This window comes from Trichomycterus rosablanca, chromosome 4 (genome assembly GCF_030014385.1).
Source record: "Trichomycterus rosablanca isolate fTriRos1 chromosome 4, fTriRos1.hap1, whole genome shotgun sequence".
Taxonomy (NCBI): Eukaryota; Metazoa; Chordata; class Actinopteri; order Siluriformes; family Trichomycteridae; genus Trichomycterus; species Trichomycterus rosablanca.
This window is the reverse complement of record NC_085991.1, coordinates 6,465,182-6,486,729: the sequence shown is the minus strand read 5'-3', so window position 1 is coordinate 6,486,729 and position 21,548 is coordinate 6,465,182. Positions and strand designations below refer to the sequence as shown.

The 21,548-nt window shown below is 41.4% G+C and overlaps 1 protein-coding gene and 1 long non-coding RNA gene across 4 annotated transcripts in view; one reads left to right on the top strand and one right to left on the bottom strand.

The window, feature by feature from the left end:
- Positions 1 to 21,548, top strand: part of LOC134312177 (uncharacterized) — a 121,428-nt gene that overhangs the window by 21,225 nt on the left and 78,655 nt on the right. The window lies entirely within an intron of this gene.
- The window catches only part of slc6a9 (solute carrier family 6 member 9), a 61,857-nt gene that overhangs the window by 15,274 nt on the left and 25,035 nt on the right, over positions 1 to 21,548 (bottom strand). For 2 of the 3 annotated variants that reach the window (XM_062993902.1, XM_062993903.1), the window contains one exon: positions 524 to 680. In XM_062993902.1, coding sequence (XP_062849972.1) covers positions 524 to 680 — 157 coding nt within the window. Of the gene's footprint in view, positions 1 to 523; positions 681 to 13,069; positions 13,171 to 21,548 lie in introns of those variants that run through there. The other variant, XM_062993904.1, reaches the window with a different exon arrangement.

The window sequence follows — 21,548 nt, the reverse complement described above, 5'->3', positions numbered from 1 at the left end:
AAGTGTAACAAGGCAGATTGCGCCTTGCCTCTGAGGCAAAAGGTGTAGCCACGTACCTACAAGATTTGAAGAATCTGCAGCCCGTAACTGACATAGTGGACTAAAAAGAAGTTAAATCAGAAAACTGGTTGTCACATTCGGGAAAGCTGCTCAATCCACTGGCATGCGACTTTTCTTAGAAAAAAGAATAAAGAGGTGGAAGTGGTTATGAAAGAGCAGGACAGCTCCTGTCCAGTATGGATTCGTACGTGTTTGTAATTCAATGTGGAGCTCTCCTGTCTAGGGAGGTGTGGTTGGGACAGCCGAAAAGTCCCGCAATACCGGCTAAATTTGCTTGAAGAAGATAAATTCTTGCGGGCACCAGCAAAACACTGGACCGGACCATGCTCGGCCTCTTGGAGAAAAGAAAAGAGGCCAGAGACTGTGATTAAATACAGGAACCTCCACCAAATTAACACTTAATGAGGTGCAGAGACTGACACATAATTTTGTAACCCACGCCCCCTGTCAATTAAATAGTCACCTCCTCCATTTCTGTAGCAGAGATAAGGGAACCTCCAGACGTTGCCCAGTCCCACTGCATAGCCTACACTGGTCAGGACGAATTCGATCTGGTTTCCCCAGTTTCCTCTCCGAGAGTTCTCGTCCTTCTTTACTTGCTCCCCTGGCACTGCTCCATTCTGAAATCCAAACACACGTGTAAATACAGACAAGTCTTGTCTTTTAGTCTTGTAAGCACAACTTTCATATTGAAGCCTTGACTGGAATCAGAATATTATTTAATGATTATTCAATATCATTTCAAGCTGACAGTGAACATTCACATTACACCTCAGGTGTAATAAATCGGTTATATAAAGGAAATTATATGCTTTCAACTTTGCAGCAGTATTTTAAGGAAGGCCCTTTCCTGTTCTGACACCAAAGCAAGGTCTTTAGACAGTTCTCAGCCCACTGAACAGCTTTGGAATAAACCGGAACATTAATTAAAGCGTACTTGACAAACATGTGTCCAGTGATATAATGCTCTTTTGATTAAATGGGCACAAATTCCCAGAGACATACTCTTGTCACGAGACTTAAGTCTTGTGAGATGCCTTCTCAGAATAGAGGTCACTATTTTAATACCATTTGTTTTTCAAATCAAATGTCCAACAAGTTTCAAGTTTGGTCATGTGTTCAAATACTTTTGCCCATATAGTAGAGGTAACTACAATGAAACCAAATTTTCCCTATAAACCCCTGATGAGCAAACCGAGACCAACAACGATGAGGAAAAACTAAACTAAGACTTAAACCCAGCTCTGAGAGGTTCTGGGCTAGCCTGATTTTTATAGAGCAAAATATGAATTGGTAAAGGAACAACAGAAGATGGACCACTGAGCATTAAAAAATAAATGTGCTACACATTTCCTACATTAGACATAATTACGTTTGAAGTATTTATTGCGCCCATAAATGGTTTGCACGCTCATATTACAGCCAACATACTGAGGGTCATTTTGCAGAACCAGGTGTACCCTGTGCGGCAAAATATTACTTAAAAATAGTTTCATTTTTTTCTTTAGGCTGCTTCTGTATTAGGGGTCATGACTGCTGATCATTCCACAGTGGGGCAGTGGTAGTTTAATGGTTAAGGTATTGGCCTAGTAGTCAAAACTTTGCTGTTGGGCAAACAAGGCCCTTAACTTTTTATTGCTTGTATTGTCTTTGATCTGCTAAATGCCATAAAAGTAAATTATGGTTAGCATTATTGATCTGGTACGGTTTTTATGCAACCCTCTTCTTTTTTATTTTTATCCGGGCTTGGGACCAGCGTTTTTAATGGCTAGCCTGTTCAGCTGTCCCCAAACCTTCCCACCGGCTGATAGCACCTTTAAGATTCAAACCCTATATCTCAGTGGTAGTAGGCTAGCGTAATTTAAAAGTGTTTTAATACAGGGTTTAAAAAAAAAACTTGTACGTGAACGCGCCCTTGTGGAAACTTTGTTACATCTTGTAAACACAAAATTGTAAAATACAAAAAGACAGCAACCCACTATAACATTTCTTTTTACAAAATCAAGAGCATTAAGGCTTTAATATGGGCATTATGGTACATTCTCTTGGACTGATTTCTATTTAAACAGCTTGGTAAACTTAAATAATCAATGCTTATCATGTAAAAACAATCCTCAGCTGAAGTGCAGAAGGTTCTCGACTTTCCGTGAAGCTGTGTGTAATCTTGGCTGGACTGTTGGACAGCTGCGCTCTGTGTTGCTGATGTCTGGCTCACTTGCTGTGGGAGTGCGTAGGAGCACACTGCACCCCCTTTGCGCCTTGCATTAAGAGATTATTATAAAAAGCTTTTTTTTTTATTCTAAATTTATTAACATCTTTGTTGGCGTCTCGGCGGGTTCGATTCCACCGGGAAACATTGGACGCAAAACAGAGCGGCAATTTATTACAGGCTATAAGCGCCCCTCTTTAGACAACGCCAAATATATAATAGTTTGTGTAGGTGCCCGGCCAGCCAATAGCACCACTTGGGACTCAAACCCAGATCCAGGTGGCGGATTAATGTATTGACCTCTGTGTCAACCGAGCAACAAAATGATATTGTATCCTGATTTTTAGTTTCATGCCCTCACATAGGCTGTTACTAATCATTTAACATTTTAATATTTCACCCTACATTCTGACAGACAGCAGTTTTTCGTCTTGTTGCGTAGTTCATCACTGTCTGTGCAGTCAATATAACAAGAAAACTGCGTGTGTTCGAAAACCTAGGGAGCTGCCTCGCTGTCTTACTGCCAGCACGCTAACGTCAATATAACATCTCGATTCATGTACAGAAAACAGTTACATTTGCTGACAAGCCCGAACTTGCAAATAAAAACACTCGGTACAAGTTTATACAAGTTAAAAATCAGCAATAATTTATTTACGTTTGAAAATAATTATTTTTCTGTGAGGGAAGAGCTGCCAACCCACAATGAATTCTGGGATTGCCTTGATCACTAAGGCAGCGTCGGATGCTCATTCGTTCTTGAGTAAAAATAACATTAAAATATTAAGATACCTAACTAGTGAGGATATTAAGGCGTCTAGGATTCCGAACAGCCTCCTTCTCGGGAGCGCGCACAGGATGACGTATGTAGAGAGCCTATGTAGACAGCTCCCTAGCTTTTCGAACACACCCACTGTTTGTTCTTTGCGATCACTGCATTATATTTGAGGAAGTCTGACACAGCAACAAGAAGTTTCTCCTCTATCTCTAGTAGGAATTAGGAACCAAAAATGGAGTGTATTGTTTTAGGGTGGTAATTACTCCCTAATTTGCATAAAGCCTACTTTGCTCAACTTGTCCTGTCACCAACTCCACCCACTACGTGTCACTAAAGGTTCGCTCTGCCTCTAATTACAAATTAACTACAGCCGGTTACTTTGTTGTGTCGTATCGCTGCTGGTTATTTATATATATAAGCGTGAATGACTGGCGGGTAACTCGTAAACTGTCTTGTTCAGGTGCTCATGTGCCAAGTCTGGTCGCTGTTCCAGAAGAAGATTGTGCACCTCTGTGAAATTTGTCAGAGACTGTAAAATTATGCTTGAATTTGAACACTGCACTAAGAATGTAAGAAAACCATTGAAGTTTTTGCCATTGCGTATTGTTGATTATTATTGATTATATACATGTAACTTGCTCTTGTGGATTTTGTGTGTGTCTTTATTACTGCCCTACTATAAGTTGTATTCTTACATACAAAAGTAATGTGCCTGAGTTTTGTGTAGATTGCACTGGGTGTGGGCGGAGGTGACAACCAAACCTTCTGAGAAATGAGACTAAAACAGTATATGTGTGCAGTTGGCTTATGTTCCAACTGCACAGAGTGTGAAGAATAGTTAAACAGGAAAACCACAAGCTTTGCATTTCTGCTGTGTACATGCAAAAAGAACACTTTTTGCTCAACCGTATAGTAAGAGAGCTTTTTGACATATACCAGTGGAAGGCGGAGTCAAGATTAGAAAAGCAACGGCACACAGACAAAGGAGAAGACTTGTCCATGCAACAGCTGTTGGTGTATGAGCTCAGAATTACTTTTACCAATCTGTGTATTTGATTCTTAATAAATTGCTTTACTTGACTTAAAAGAACAAAATCTACAGTATTTTAGGCAACCTGTGGGTTAAATCTGTATGTGCAAGTTCTAACATCTGGCTGAAAACTGTCCTCTTTGAGAACTTTCACCCTGCTGGGGTAGCCACAATACAAGAAGGGAAAAAGTGACTCCTTACTTCTGACATCTAAACATCCTTGATGGCCACACACGCAGTAACATGCTTAACATGTTTTTATAATTAGAATATGTGAAGAAAATAATATATCTTGTCGTCTTTTTCAATTTAAGTCCAGACTCCTCATTATCAGACTGAACACCAGCTTATTACGCACTGAAAAATGATGGTTGCATTTGGTAAACTGACTAATCGCAAGAAGATTTAGACAAAAATATGTTGTGTGTGTGTAGGGGAGCTTCTGGAAAGGACTGAAGCCATCTGTTCAAACGCCACAGTTAAGCAAGGTTAACAGTCACCGCAGGCTTGACCTCTTACCTGTCCTTCTGACCCCACACGACCCTCACAGGTCATGTTTCAAACGCTGTGTTTTCCATCTTCCTCCCCACAGGGAACAAAAAAGTCTCAGTTTAGACTTAGTGAAGCAGCTCACTGGGATATAAAGTGCATCCAGCTGGCTTGGTTTTCTGCAGCACAAAACACAGCTGAGTTCATCGAGTTTTGCGAATGCTTTTGGACCCAAAAATGCTGTCTGATTTTCACACGCCACAGCATCTCACCTGGATTAAGATCTAAACACTGACTTAGCTACTAAACACCCAGGGTATCTTTTTTTAAAACCACTCTGTTCTCAGTTTCAGGGTTGCGGTGTGTTCCATGTGTTGGCTGCATGCAAATAAAACTATCGTCCAAGGAATGTTGTGCACAATTCGGACAGTCAGTCGGACATGAACGGCTATATCTGAGCAGGGAAAGCCGAAGAGCCTAGCTAGCTATTGGGATTTGCACTTGTTGACACTTGTTAGGTATGCAGACCAGAATAATCCACTGTGGTGACCCCTAAATACGGGAGCAGCTGAAAAAAATCAGTTCACAAGCTTTTCTTGCAACTGTACTTTGTTATGAAATAGCCTTATTAAGATTACAAATCCACAAACCAGTCAGAGCACAATGAGTTCAGTGATTAATAACAAATCTGTCAAATACCCAAAGCCTTGGCTTCTCACCCTAAAAATGGCAGACCACATTTCTGTGTCCTTATTGGTCAGCAGCCTCTGAAAACAAGCGCTACTGGCTTGATGAATAACATGCAGAGGGCAACTAGGTTGAAAAAAGTACACATAGACATGACCAAAGGGTACTAAGTTGGGTAAAGAAGTCACTGTAGGGTCATTTGCATGTTTAACCAATGCTTTATCCTTGCCAGAGTCTCAGCAGGTCCTGTTCCCACAGAACCATTAGGCACAATGCAATAACACGCTCCGGATAGGACGCCAATCCATCGCAGGGCCAAACCGTCCACCCTTTTTTCTTCAGATATAGCCCTGTTACCGCCACTGGGGATTTGAACCCTGGATCCCAGAGGTAGTTGGCTAGTGCACTGTCGGGTCAGGTGGATAAGACTACAGCACTAGATTTGAACCCTGAGACCTCATGACTTCTTGGAAGTCGCAATTCCAGACAGTTTCATAGACAGGCAAGGTAGTTCTTCATGTAATCGGCTTGTAAATATAGTTTCCTGAAGAACTGTAGACTGAAAAAAAGCGTCAGCGCTGATCGACCCAGACAGCCAGGTCTAGCTGCAGCGACGCACCGCGTGAGCTTAACTACATCATTTAATTAATTGCTCAGTGAGCGTAGCTGCTTAGTGATGCGGGAAGGAAGCCTGCGGAGCCCGGAGCCGGCGCAAGCTGTTCACCTGCCCTACACGCGCACACACTTAAGCGCAACACTTCACTTTATCATAAAATCTCAATCATTTCACGGAAACATCGGCTTTGAAAAGCGTGTGTTCTGTGTGCAGAGACAGAGACTCTGCTCAACTCTGCTGGAAAGCTTTCCACAAGATTTTGGATTGAGACTGTCAATGAGGTCAAGCCAAGCAATAATGTTGAATGAAAAGGTCTGGTTTGCAAATGACATTCCAATTCATCCCAATAATGTTCAATAGGATTGAGGTCAGGGATCTGCAAACTCGTCAAATCAAGTCTTATGAGCCTTGCTTTGTGCACAGGGGCATGCTGGAACAAGTAAGGCCTTCCTCAAACCGGTCATAAAGCAAAACCTTAAATGCCTAAACTCAGTGGTTTGGAATGTTGTGTACATACGTTTCACAATATAGTATAGTTTCATGCATCAGATGATATAATTTAATTATCAGCTGTGTTTTCTTTTTACTTAATAGTCATTTTGCAAGGGGGCGCTGGGTGACGACTGGCTGATAGCACCACTGGGAATTCAAACCCTGGATCCCAGCAGTAGTAATTCACCGCTATGCCACCTGAGCACTTTCAAATTCTTCACCCATTTTTCAGTTTGCTGGATTTTGCACAGCTGTCAATCAGTCATTGTCTGTTTTACAACTGCTGTATCCTATTCAGGGTCATGGTGGGTACAATTCACTGGGTGTAAGGTAGGGAACACCTCGGACAGGTTGCAAGTCCATCGCAGGGCAAACACACACACACAACCTGGGCAATTTTAGTATCTCCAGTTAGCCTGACTGCATGTCTTTGGACTGTTGGAAGAAACCAGGAAGAACATGCAAAGTCTATACAGTAGGGACCCGGACCACTCCAACTGGGAATGAAACCCAGGACCTTGCCACCGTGCCGCCCACACAGTTTTAATGCTACCAGAAACATGAAGCTCAGATCAGAGTGTCAAGTTTTACGCAAAGCGTACATGGCACTGTTTACAAAATACAGCCGGGACGTCCCTGTAACCAGACACGAAAGCCATGGATGGATGGATGGACACGGTGCCAATTCATCTTTCTCAGACACAGTCAATCATGTCTGTGTAGACACCTGGCCAGCTGATAGCACCGCTGAGATGCTTAATACTATTTATAATAGACTAAATAGAAGTAGAGAATAGAACAGGCTGAAACATTTTGCTCACAGCACATGAATGAAGAGAGAAATTGAGGGTACGAGAGAAACAGATGAGTATAAACAGCGAGTGAGAGAACATGAGTGCACCATCTGCTGGCAGCTCTATGCCTTGGAGGATTGTGACTGGAGACATCTGAAAGGCTGCTGCCTTCAAGCAGAACATATGTTTCCCAGAGAACTACACACGGGCACACTGAACACAATACATGTGCAGTCTGTAGTAGAGTATTCAGAGTATTTGGAGAAGTTACAGCATTTAGTGTTTAGAGTATTTACTTTATTTTAACTATTTGGAATATTTACTGTATTTACAGTGTTTTAAGTACTCATAGTATTTAGAGTATTTACAGCATTTTGTGTATTTTGAGGATTTACACTTTTGAGTATTTAGTATTTGGAGTATTAATTGTATTTTGAGGATTTACAGTATTTAGAGTATTGAGTGAGTGAGTGTAGTGGTCTGAGATAGATTGATGAACTATCTGGGTTGTATTCCTTGGGTCGAGTGTTTTCAGGTGGTGCCACACTCGCCACCAGCCTGAACAGGATGAGTATTTATTATGTTTTGAGTATTTAGAGTATCCACTGTGTTTTGAGTACTTAGAAAAATGACTTTGATTATTTAGGGTATTTTGTGTATTTACAGTAATTAGTGAGTTTAGAGCATTTTAAGTATTTGCAGTATTTTGAGTATTTAGTGTCTTAACACTATTTTGTTTGTTTAGAGTATTTATAGTATTAAGTAAGTGTGTGTGGTGGTCTGAGGTAGATTGACGACCTGTCTGAGTTTGTATTTCTGCCTTGAGCCGAGTGTTTTCAGGTTGTGCCAATCTCGCCAACACCCTGAACAGAATGAGCTGAGTGTTTTAGGTGAAGCCAGACTTGCCAACACCCTGAAGAGGATGAAGTGGGATTTGAAATTAAACCAGTGATTAGTAACTCGTCCGACTATTTTGTTTGATATTTTTTTATTGAGTTTCCTGTTCTCACACTTCCAAAAATGGTACATCAGTGGCACGTACGGTAACATCACAATAGCAGACGAGTTGGGGTTTAGAGAATAAAGGAATTAGGGTCTTTTTATTCCTTCTAATTCTTCAAGCATACCAAGCTCAGTAGGAGATACAATAATAGAACCTTCTAGTTCCTCAACTTATTAGTCCAATTATTATTGAAGCATGCAGCCAACATAATAAGAATTCTGCCACCGTTGCTGGTTGGTAAATTTACAGAGACTCTTACCCCTTTGAATAAAAATCTGGATATTAAAACTCAGGTGAAGTAGGCATGCAGCTGACACAGAAATATATTATACAGTCCTCAGAAAGTAAACAAGATGGTGCATTCACACCCTAAAAAATGCAGGGTTAGCTTTACTGGTTTTACTGGTTCACACAATAAGGTGAACTTTTTCCTGGTGCGTCTTTGTTGTGTCTATGTTTTTCGTTACTCTGATTTGGTGTTACTGTTGCCTGGTAATGTACCTGCTTTTGTTTACACCTAAGCTGACTCAGTAATTATCCATGAATCATTCTAGGAGTAACTGGGACACTGTCAGCACGTTGACCCTGGCATTGATTTAGACAGAATAACTGCGTGGTAAATTGACTCTATACTGATGACCCAAAACATTAAGATCACCCTCTTATTAAATATTAAAGGTCAAGCTGATGGTAGATCCATGTAGTTCACATGTTGAATGCAGCAAATATGAACAGCATAAAAACCTTAGTGATTAAATGAGGTCCAATTTGTTGACCAGATGACTGGGTCAAAGTCATCAAAACAGCAAGGGGTGCTCACAGGCAGCCATGCTGAGTACTCACAGACAGCGGTTCGAGGAAGGATGAGCCAAGAACCACTGACAAGTTGTTGGGTGGCCAATATTTATTGGTGTCAATAACGTACAGACCAACAAAAAAGCTACTGTGGTTTAAAAGTCATCAAAAGTGGACATCGAAGCAATGGAAGAAAGTGGACTGGGCGCATGAGAATCATTTATCAGTGGAGTTGACACCAGGATGCACTGTAGGTCCAACCACGCAACATAATTTGAAGGCATGTTAGGTGGGCGGTCCTAATGTTGTGGCTCATCTGTGTACACACCACACTTCTGAAAAGTTTGTATTGAAAACAGCAAGTGTGACAAAAACAATCGACAGCCCATAGAAGCCAGTTCCAGAGGGAAACCATCAGCAGTGCAGTGATCTTCTCAAAATTTGACAAACAGCATTTACACAAATACAAATCTAAGCTACTAAATCCTTCATACTTGCCTATACAATTTGTGCTGAAATATGAAGGGTAAAAAAAGCCCTTTTGGCTCAAATTGCTGATCATCAAAGTCTCAACTTTTCAATAGTCAGGTTTCTTTTTAATTTAAAGACAATTTAACAAAAAAAAAAAAACCTTTACTTGAAGTATTTACTGTACTTAGTGTTTGAGCATTTAGAGTATTTACAGTATTTAGTGTGTCCAGAGTATTTAACGTATTTGAAAGTATTAGATTATTTAGTGCATTTTAAGGATTTACAGTGTGTTTTCTGGTGATTCACCATCCTATTTACCACCCTGATCAGGACGAGTATTTACTGTATGTTTAGTATTCAGAGTATATAATGTATTTTAAGTATTTATAATAATTACTTGGAGTATTTAGAGTATTTACAGTATATATTTACAGTATTTTAAGTATTTACAAAATTTAGTGTGTTTTGAGAATTTTGAGCCTTTAAAGGCATTTATAGTATTGAGTGTATGAGTGTATGGTGAACTGCAATAAACTGACGACCTGCCGGGATTGTACAGGTCAACTTTTTAATAATAGGGTTTCTTCTTTAACATAAAAAAAAGAAATCAGAATTCGAAAAAATCTGAAAAAGATCCTGCTTTTCTACTGTATCTTATGTTAAAACATTTAAACATTCTTTTATATGTTTATTTTAAGTTTATTTAACAGCAAATTGAAGCCATTGAAAGCAAAAATGCAACAATGTCTATGGAAGCAGGGCTGTACATAACAGGGTAAAAGGTGACAGTTCTTACAACTTATTTTAAAATGATTGGGTGGCTTGGTTTTTAAACCTAATAGGAGAAAACCGTAGTGTGTTAAATGTTGCGAAACTAAGATTAGTCCCTGGACACAGTAAGCTAAAGCTGCTTTACGTTTTGGATGCTGTAGGCTGTGTGGCAAATCGCTGTTAAGCTTTTCAAGCACAGCCACTGATCTTAAGCGTCGTCAGGGATTACTTTCAACTGGTACATTTTCCACACCTTCATCCAATTACTGTGATATTAGGAATGTAATGATTAGCCTGTAATGTCCTCTAAGCAATATTTTACCTCACATTTTCCAACTCTTCTCTTGTTTTGTTTGCTTAAAACGAAATACCACATGAAATAAATGTAGCCGTTTGCACTGGGTATGCATCAGCAGTGTTGAATAATCAGAATGGTTAAAGCTGAGCAGACGTTACTTTAAACCACCAGCCAGAATATGAAGATAAAAGGATAAAATGTACCTTTTTTACAAACACACTACTGAAATGATAATGAAGCCATACTGCTAGGGATGCATTAATCCTAGTTTTTATTTACTGATAGAATACCAGAATCAAAGCTTTACGTATTGGCCGATACTGGACAACCAACAGTAACCAAGCCTGATCTGTGCAAGTCTCTGTTAGATAACACTTTATTGATCCCTGTAGGGAAATTTAATTGTTACAGCAGTAGAGGAATAATAACAAGAATCAACTTACAATACTGTGACAGTATACAGTTTAAGCAATTGAGGTTTAAGGGCCTTGCTTAAGGGCCCAACAGTGACAGCCTGGCAGTGGTGGGGCTTGAACGGTGACCTTCTGATTACTAGTCAAGTACCTTAAGCTACAACTGCCCTCAAGTCTTGTCAGTTTGTTACAGCATCTACAAATGCAAGTTACATTTACATTTTCGGCATTTATCCAAAGCAACTTACAGTTCAAGCAATTGAAAGTTAAGGGCCTTGCTCAGGTGCCCAGCAGTGGCAACTTGGCAACAGTGGGGCTTGAACTGGCTTCCTTTTGGTTATTAGTCCAGTACCCTAACTGCTGAGCTACCATCTTAAGAGCTGCCAGACAAATTGCACACACAGTGTGTAGCTATTTACACTAAAGAGTTCCATAACATATAGTAATATATTATATATTATCATACAAATACACCGATGAGGCATAACATTACGACCACCTTCCTCATATTGTGTTGGTCCCCCTTTTGCTGCCAAAACAGCCCTGCAGCTGCTATGCACTGTGTGTTCTGACACCTTTCTATCAGAACCAGCATTAACTTTTTCAGCAATTTGAGCTAAAGTAGCTGGTCTGTTGGATCGGACCACGCGGGCCAGCCTTCGCTCCCCACGTGCATCATGAGCCTTGGCCACCCATGACCCTGTCGCTGGTTTACCACTGTTCCTTCCTTGGACCACTTTTGATAGATACTGACCACTGCAGTCAGATGCTCTGACCCAGTCGTCTAGCCATCACAATTTGGTTCTTGTCAAACTCGCTTAAATCCTTACGCTCGCCCATTTTTCCTGCTTCTAACACTTCCAACTTTGAGGATAAAATGCTCACTTGCTGCCTAATATATCCCACCCAGTAACAGGTGCCGTGATGGAGATAATCAGTGTTTACTTCACCTGTCAGTAGTCATAATGTTATGCCTTGTCTGTGTATGTTATTGCCTCTGACTGAATAAAAACTTGCAGAAGCTGCATTAAACTGTTGTCAGGTTATGTGAAAAGTCACAGGTTTTATGAAGACTTTAGGTCAATCAGACAGGAGTCCTTTTAGTAGTCATCAGGACTAAACCCTAATCGTTTGGAAGGGCTTGCTAAGGAGCTCTCATTCACTAAGTTAGAAGAGCATTAGATTAGACCATTAGAAGTGTCTCCTCAGAGTTTTGGATATTACAGGCAACCATTTAATTCTGAATTAATGCATGCACCCTTAATACAGTCCTGGCTGGATCTCAAGGACCAGGACAATCTTTAAATGATAAGCCCCGTGTTCCTAGCCCCCATCTTTCTGGGACCTAATATTGTGGTGTGTAATAACCTGTAATCAGAAAGTAGAAATTGCAGGTAATAAAGTTGAATAACGTGCACCGGGCTTTTGCAAGTGCATTAACGGAAGAAGGGGCAAACGAGACATGTAAATATTCAAGGATATCTACTTTTTTAATTCCTGACAAATCTTCCTGGTGATTGTTTAAGTGCTAAGTGCCCCGGTGTCTAAAAAGGGAGGCCAAGAAAAAACAAAAAGAGAAAGTAAAGACATAAATATAAGCCAGCCGCCTTCCAGAAAAGCCTGGACACCTTCCTCCTTCCCTCTGTCATTCTCATAGACAGTTCTGCTGCCCACTTCCTTACAGACTTTATCGGCCCTTCTGCCAGTGCGGCCCAAACTTCCCACTGCAATTAGTTATAAAAACTTTTCAGTCAGCCCACACGTGGTCTGTTTTTTAAGGAGCTGCGTCCCCCTCCTCACGTGGTCCCTGGACTATTGAGTCGTCACAGGCCCCCTGAATGATGGCTGAAAAATAAGGCGGTGCAAACAATACTTGGCCTTGATTAATTCAATTCTTTCAGGACCCTGCGCCGTCGTCCGGGCAGCTCGAGACAATTGCCGCTTTGATGCTTGGGTTAACGTACTATTGTGCTCTTATTCCGAGATTGTACACTTCGGGAAATAAAAACAAAACTTCCCACTTAATGTTCTTTCCATTTCAGCTGATGCTTCCGCCTTGTTTTTTTTTCGTAAGAGAACGAACTTCCTTGCTATTGTAGTGTTACAGTGACTCTACCAGATGCAGTAAGATGAAGTAAACAAAAAACAACGTAATGAACTGACCTGATCTGCCCGACATGCCACGGTGTTGCAGGACTCTGACATGGTTTGGCAGCACCTGCGGTTTCTCTCAGATCCACTCTCGAGTACTTCATTCACACCTTTCCATTCGGTTTCGCGGAAAGCGTGTGCACGAGAAGAGAGGCGGAGACCTTCCTATTGGCCGGGCTTGATTAATGCCTAAATTATTTTCACCTCATTTCGTCTAAGGGAGTTCTGCTTCCTCTCCGCCTTTCTCAGTCATTCGGCATGGACTCGCTCTCTCTCTCACTCCCACCTCCCCTCTCGCCTCGCTCGGTCTTGATTCTCTCCCTCATCCATTCCATTGCCTTACCTCCCTTCCTCCTTTTCAGTCTCTTTTCTGCTCTATTTTAAGTTGGAGAAAGTACCCCCCGCCTTCACATACACGGTAGGGGGGGGGGGGGGGGGGGGGCAGAGCAGATCCATAGCCCTTGCCTCTACTTCTACCATGAATGGAGTCGTTGTCATTCCAGGCACTTCGGCTGCATACTGAATAACGGGGAGCTGCTAGCTTAGCTGCCTAAAGCTCGCAAGATGAAAGACAAGAGCGAGGGGGCTGTGTGCTTCCACGGTACGTGCTACCACACTGTCTCACCATTCTTTCCACTTGTTTTCCAAGCAGCTGCAACCAGACCACCAACGCTTCCCATTCACAGACACTTGACTCTCAAATCCTTGTCCGTCGACATTGCCAAGTCTTTGGTAAGATCCTGCAAGAGGCCAGAGGAGGGACGGACACTGTCCTTCCTCCGTGCCGCTCCACACTCCCTGTAATTCTTCCTCGCCTCCTCCGGGATGGCCTTTCCTTGTCTTTGTTGGGCTGTTGCAGGAAGGTGCCATTTGCCGGAAGGAGGATAGGAACGTCACAATGCATGGGAAAAGATACTGAAGAGAAAGTGAAATCTTGGCACAAAAGAAAGCTCTCAATAGATGCTCTTGGCCGTGGCCTTGAACGAGTCTCCTGTTGGTGGTGTCAAAAGTTGACAGGCGTTTGGCCAGAAGCCTAATGAGCATTTAATGAAGGTGAACAAAAGAGGAAACCCGTTCAATAAACAAGCCTCGAGTTAATATGATGAGGGCAACATCCACAATCATCACCTCAACTTTACATGCACTGTATCCATACGCATTTAGACAAGCCTGGTAAATATTGGCTTCACCTAATAAAAGGGCCCCTACTGTTGACACAGTTTTTAAATTATGTCCACTGTTTAGCATTAAATCTGACTACTTTGGTTATTCCCAAGTTATCAATTTCCAACCTCTTTGTCTGGTAGAATCAGTAGGATTACATGAAGAATGCCAGATGCCTCATGGTTTAATACCTTTTCTAAATTAAATAGGGCCCATTTTTCAAAAATCACAGATTTCATGGATTTTTAAAGAAAAGTGCCACAATTCACGGCAGCCATTAAATTACACTCATACATTGAATGATAGAATAAATGAAAGCTACAATACACAGCACAGCTACCTTAACGGTTGAATGTAAACCTAGAACATTAAGCGACGGTGCAAGGCGCCGTCTCAAATATTAAAATTCTCATCCGTGTTTTGACACACCCTCCAGCGAGTCCATGGAATTGATTGGGAGTTTTCCAAACTCAGTTACCCAAGTCGTGTTTTTAGCTGCTTTACGCTTCCATATGTTGGACATTTCGACTAGGCTCGTTTCATGGTCATGAATTAAGTAGGGCCTTCCTTATAAAGTAGGGCAAAGGATGTCTACTGGCATGATTTCATAGTTTAGCATAGTCAAATCATAATGCAACAGGAGCGATGCTGATGCAAGGGCCCTTAAGCACTTATAACCATTTCTAATATTGGGATTTTAGAGATTTAGGACTCCTAAAAAGTCCACAGCTACATTAACAAGACAATACTAGAGTAAGGGTTATTCTGCTTTGTAAGGCTTTGTAGACATAGAGTGCATGTGTTTGACTGGCCTGCCTGCAGTCCAGATTTGTCTCCTATTGAAAATGTATGGTGCAGACATAAAATTCTAAATTGGTTTAGATATTTACAATATACAATAACGTTGTAGCTTTAAATTCCATGCTTTAAAATGTAATCTTTATGGCTATAAAGAATAGACATTACGCTGTATGGCTGAAAGTATTTGGACACTTGACCATAAGCTTGTTGGACTGTCAATTTCAAAACTTATGGTACTAAAATGGTAATACTATTTTAGTGACCTCTATGTGATCATTTCAGCTATAACAACAGACACTCTTTTGAGAAGACTTCAGAAGACTGGGAAGTATGTCTGTGGGGATTTGTGCCCATTCAGTCAATGTATGTATGTATGTATGTATGTATGGGTACTGATGTCATCAAGAAAGTCTCCAGTTTATTCCAAATCTGTTCAGTGGGGCTGAAGTCATGTTGGGAAAGAAAATGATCTTCCCTAAACTGTTGCTGTTTAAACCTCCTAAGCCCCAAATCCCTGACAGCACATCCGAACACACACTGTACCGTAAACTTGTGAGCACTTAGTGACTCGAGCATGCACGCTACAGTGAAGAGTGTTTGTGTCTGATTCATTTGATGGTTTTATGCATCACAGCCACACTGCTTCAGGCAGCGAGTAGCGCCCGCGCCACGGGCCTGGCAAGGGGAACGTTTAACGCTGCCGGTCATTAGAGAGCGTCCAAGGGCTGCAGCCAACTTCTATTAGTCAAAAAGCAGCGGCGTCTCGCCGAACACGCACAATGACCGCTTTTCTAATGAGGATATGAACACTTGACTATTTTGACAGCTCTATATCAATGGCGGTACGAAAAGCTCTGAGAACAAGGAAGGTGAAACAAAAAAGGGGACACACAAAGGCTGATCACAAAGAGAAATCCCAAACGAGTTTGTTCTGGGGGCAATTGGCGCTGGTAACTGGATTGGTTTAGCACTCATTAGAGGAGTGAAATGCCAAACCTTGTTACAAACTTGTCTGCGTCGCTGTCTTTATTTAGATTAGCAATAGACATTTAACTGTAGCTGACACTCTCATGCCCACCCCCTCTGCTAAATGACAAGATCTGATTTACCTTCGACAAGATCTGAGATATTTTCATTTAATGTAACAATACATATTTACACGCACTTGCATGTAAATTGTGAGTGTGGGTGGCTGTAGAGGGGACAGTTTTCAAACCTTTTTTTATTTTGAACGTCTGCACCAATCAGGCATAACATTATGACCACCTTCCCAATGTTGTGTTGGTCCCCCTTTTGCTGCCAAAATAGCCCTGCAACTGTGATGCACTGTGTATTCTGGCACCTTTCTATCAGAACCAGCATTAACTTCTTCAGCAATTTGAGCTACAGTAGCTCATCAATGAGCCTTTCGTCGGTTTACCACTGTTCCTTCCTTTGACCGCTTTTGATAGATACTGACCACTGCAGACCGGGAACACCCCACAAGAGATGCAGTTTTGGAGATGCTCCGACCCAGTCGTCTAGCCATCACAATTTGGCCTTTGTCAAACTCACTCAAATCCTTACGCTTGTCCATTTTTCCTGCTTCTAACATCAACTTTGAGGATAAAATGTTTACCTGCTGCTTAATATATCCCACCCACTAACAGGTACGTGATGAAGAGATAATCAGTGTTATTCACTTCACCTGTCAGTGGTCATAATGTTATATCTGGTCGGCATAGACTTAAAATTTAACCCTGTCACTGGTTCAATAATAAGCAAGTGGAAGGTTCATGGAACCACTAATTGTCCCTGGACAGTTGTCCCATGAAAAAAGCAGGTGACGTCTACAAAAAGGGTCTGTCTAAATACAGACCAGCACATCCAAACCAGCTAAAGTCACTGGTTGACGGTTAACTGTTAATTAAGAACCTTCTTACGACACAAAGTCCAGTGGGCTTTGTTGTCATTTTAACCATATACAGTGTGTGTAAAGTGAAATGAAACAACTTTCCTCCAGGACCTGCAGGTGCTACACACAACAACACAAAACTACATGAGACAACACAAAACTAAATAATACTACATACTAATACAAATCCCCAACATTACGCCATTTTTTGTTTTAATTTATTTAATAAATCCCAGTGTGTTGGACAGCAGATGTGCATATTTTGGCATGAAACCACTGTTGTATAATGCATGCCAGCTTTTCTGGGACAAGACCGGATCAGTATGTGTGATAATTTAAATATGGGAGAAGAGAAGTATCCATAAAGGCTTGCAGCTATGATTGCTGTTCAATGGGCTTCTAATTTCCCAAAAACCCGTCAGATTAAATATTATCAGGCTCTCAGGTGGAGCAGCGGTAAAACACACTAGCACACATGAGCTGACATCTTCAACTCGGGAGCTTGAATCTCAGCTTTGCTACCGGCAGGCTGGGCGCCTACACAAACAATCGTTGGCTTGTTCATAGGGAGGGTGCCTGAGGGGATTCCTCATAACGGATGCAATTACAACCTCTGCTGGATGAGACGAGGGATTATGGGATGAGTGCGTGACTCTCCATGCGAGAGTCTGATCCACATATGAACCCACCTCGTACAGGTGAGAAGATGCAGTCGGCTACTGCACACGTGTCGGAGGGGCGTGTGTTAGTCACGGCTCTCCTCAGCTAGAAGTGGAGGTCAAGAACAGTAGCGAAAACGCTAACGCAGTCAGATAATTGGATACGACTAGATCGGGAGGAAAATTAAGTTTACATTTTTCCATTCAAAATCAAATCCACAACATAAAGTGGGCAAAAAGTCAAGCAGCCTGAAAACCCTCAAAATCCTTGTTTGGTCGGTCGATCAATGGATAAAAAGTTTTGGGAGTCATCAAATTTTCTTGGATCTGTCATTTCAAAGTGGTGAGAGAATCAGAGGGAATTACAGGAATGGTGTAACATTCAAGAAAATGGAACAAGACACAGCATGGCTGTTTTTTTTCTAAGTTCACAAAGAGCGCAACACTTAAAGACACATGACAGAAGAGGAAACGTAAGGGTGAATTGAGAATCCGTTGGTGCTGGATCTGAAAACCAGAGGAAGGGACGAGCGGTCGTTAAATTTGCCAGGGAGGAAGTGTTTCAAGCATCTCTGCTTAACCAGGTATTTTCTATTCCAGGCACGTCGGTGCTATTGACGAGCTGAACAAGAGAGCCTCAGTGAGAGCTAAAATACTACTGCTGACTAAAAATGTCGCTTTTCGTGCTTAGTGCCCGGCTTTGATACGCCACCTCTTGCTTCAGCAGCCTGTTTGCAATCTTGAGGGGCATGTTCGAGAAACAAACAAAAACTTGAACGGTAACAAAAATCCTGGGGCTGTCGACAGAAAGCATTTCTGCACTATTAAATATAAGTAAGGCCCTACCTAATTCATAGACTGTAAAATGAGCCTTTTCCTGTGCAGTTCAAAATGTAAGATTTGTGTTTAGTGATTTAACGTTTGTTCATTTCATTGTCATACCATTTAAGTGCCTCATGTTTACTGGTTAATTTGCAGTTTGAGGCGGAGCGTCTTTAGAGTTTGCTGAGTTTAAAAAGTAAGAAATAAACACTACATATACAAACTATCAGGAACATAAAACCTTACTGGCTTGTTCTTTTGACACGCAGCACAGACTACAGAGAGATGATCACGTGTGTAGAGCAGCACACTTTTCCATTGATTATGGAATCCCCAAAGAGACAAAATGCACTCAATACATAAACACATACATAAGTCCTTTAGCCTTTTACTGAGTCTGTTTATCTTTGAATGTCTGAGAAGTCTAAATAAAGGCTTTTAATCACTGATTACTGTAGTGCAGTTAAAAGCAATAATCGTTAAGCTATACACCATAACAGGGTTGAACAAATCATTCAAACATTGTTATGTTACTGTTAGCCCTTTTCAGCCAACGAGGAACGAGTTACGTTTCATTTTGCGGGTCTAATTTTAAACCATTTGGCAAATTTTTAAACCCATGAATAGGTTCCCAGGTGGAACCAAGAACCAAGTTTCTTGTCTACACATAATGTCAACCTAAAACAAACAAAACACACTGCCATGTGGAAATCCACTCTGGAGTGACATACCACACTAAATTCCAGAAGAGTGCTACATGGGCCCTAATGCATGAGCTAGCATCAAGTGATTTATAAATCATTGCAAGGGTGCAGCTAAAAAATAAAAAAATTAATAGATATACTGTATATTTAGGATTTTTTTAGGATATTTACTGTTATTTAAACAAGAGGTTTGTCAGTTTGTCAGCATTTGTGCTTAAAATAACCCAAAGGTTGCCAGATTTCAGACAGTGTGTTAGCATTGTGGTATTTAGTAGATGCTTTTTCTCAAAGTGACTAACAATTGTTACCGACTACAGTGCAAGCAACTGCTCAGGAGTTTAAGAGAGAGGAAACTGGGGCTTGACCTTGCAACCTGTTGATCACTAGTCCATTACCTGACCCACAAGCATCCACAATCCAGACTTTATTGCACTGTTTAAAGAGATTAAAACTGCCACCTAAACGCAGAAAGATCCTAATGTTGTCACAGCTCACTGTAATGCAACCGCACCACAAACATTCTACACAAATTGGATACAACATCCTATTATTTTTAAGCTTAATCACAGCAAAACATCAAACTGCATGAAAAACATGAGATTACCGATAACACTGCTGCTGCTGGGCAGTATAGGTTCGATTTTTCAGTACTTGTCACAGCAGCTAGGTAAAAGTTCATAGTTTTGTTGGTAACTTTAACGCCAAGCGGTTATTGCTTCTTTGAGCTTTTTATTTCAGTTCCCCTGTGTGTGTGGGAGGGGGGTGTAACAGGGGGTGTGGGTTGGGGGTCCATTTGAATCGCCTTGCTTCACTTCATTTAGATGCAGTTGGCAGCACCCTACATAAAACATCTTCCTGCCGCCTGAGTAGCAATGTAAACTGGATGCATTCCAGGAGGCGCCCTGGTGTACAAAATAGTGTGTCTAATTATTATACTATTAATAGTGTAGTTACACACGATGTAACTACGATGTTACGACAGTATGTGTGTGTGTGTGTGTGTGTGTATATATATATATATACACATACATACATATACACACACCGATCAGCCATAACATTAAAACCACCTCCTTGTTTCTACACTCACTGTCCATTTTATCAGCTCCACTTACCATATTACTTTGTAGTTCTACAATTACCATACCTTTTTAGCCCCCTTTTATGCTGTTCTTCAATGGTCAGGTCTCTTATGTGACCACCACAGAGCAGGTATTATTTGGGTGGTGGATCATTCTCAGCACTGCAGTGACACTGACATGGTGGTGGTGTGTTAGTGTGTGTTGTGCTGGTATGTGTGGATAAGACACATGGACACATAAGGCTAATGGAGTTTTTAAAGAGAATAGTCCACCAACCAAAAATATCCAGCCAACAGCACCCCGTGGGCAGCGTCCTGTGACCACTGATGGTCCAACTCAAACTGAAGATGACCAACTCAAACAGCAGCAATAGATGAGCAATCATTGTAGATGAGTCTCTGACTTCACATCTACAAGGTGGACCAACTAGGTAGGAGTGTCTAATGAGAGTGGACAGTGAGTGGACACGGTATTTAAAAACTCCAGCAGCGCTGCTGTCTGATCCACTCATACCAGCACAACACACACTAACACACCACCACCATGTCATTGTCACTGCAGTGCTGAGAATGATCCACCACCTATATAATACCTGCTCTGTGGTGGTCCTGTGGGGGTCCTGACCATTGAAGAACAGCATGAAAGGGAGCTAACAAAGCATGCAGAGAAATAGATGGACTACAGTCAGTAATTGTAGAACTACAAAGTGCTTCTACATGGTAAGTGGAGCTGATAAAATGACAGTGAGTGTAGAAACTAGGAGGTGGTTTTAATGTTATGGCTGATCAGTGTATATTATATATTATATTTGCCTACATTTCCAGAAAACTCTATTTGGACTTTTGGTGTATATTTGAGTAGCACAGTAGCAATTTACGACTCCTAATTGGGGAGTCAAAGCATGCAGAGGTCTTTACTCCCAATTATACAGGTATATGTCCAGTGACCAAGGCCATGATGATGGAACAAAAGACTTAGATGATACAGTATGCTATGTTAATTTGTAGCCAATCATATGCTGAATCCTTTTGTCTTCTCATGAATAGACATTCATTTTACTTAAATGTCTTTGCTCAAAAGTATGCTGGCAGTTTAATCTCTCTAGCTCACCGAAGTCCCAACCCGAGCACACCAACAGCAAAGCATGACCCACTGCCCAGACAAATGTTTAGAGCTAGGGTTGAAAAACAACTTCCTGTGCCACTCCTGTGTTGTGTGCGTGAAGGCGTAAGTGTGGGACCTCTGGCAGGCCCGTCAGCGTGTAGGGACACAGGAGAACCATTTACAACGCTTGGAATAATCCGAAGTTTCCAGGATAATGCCCCCCCCCCTTCTGGAATGGCCCCAGCTGCTAATTCTTTATAA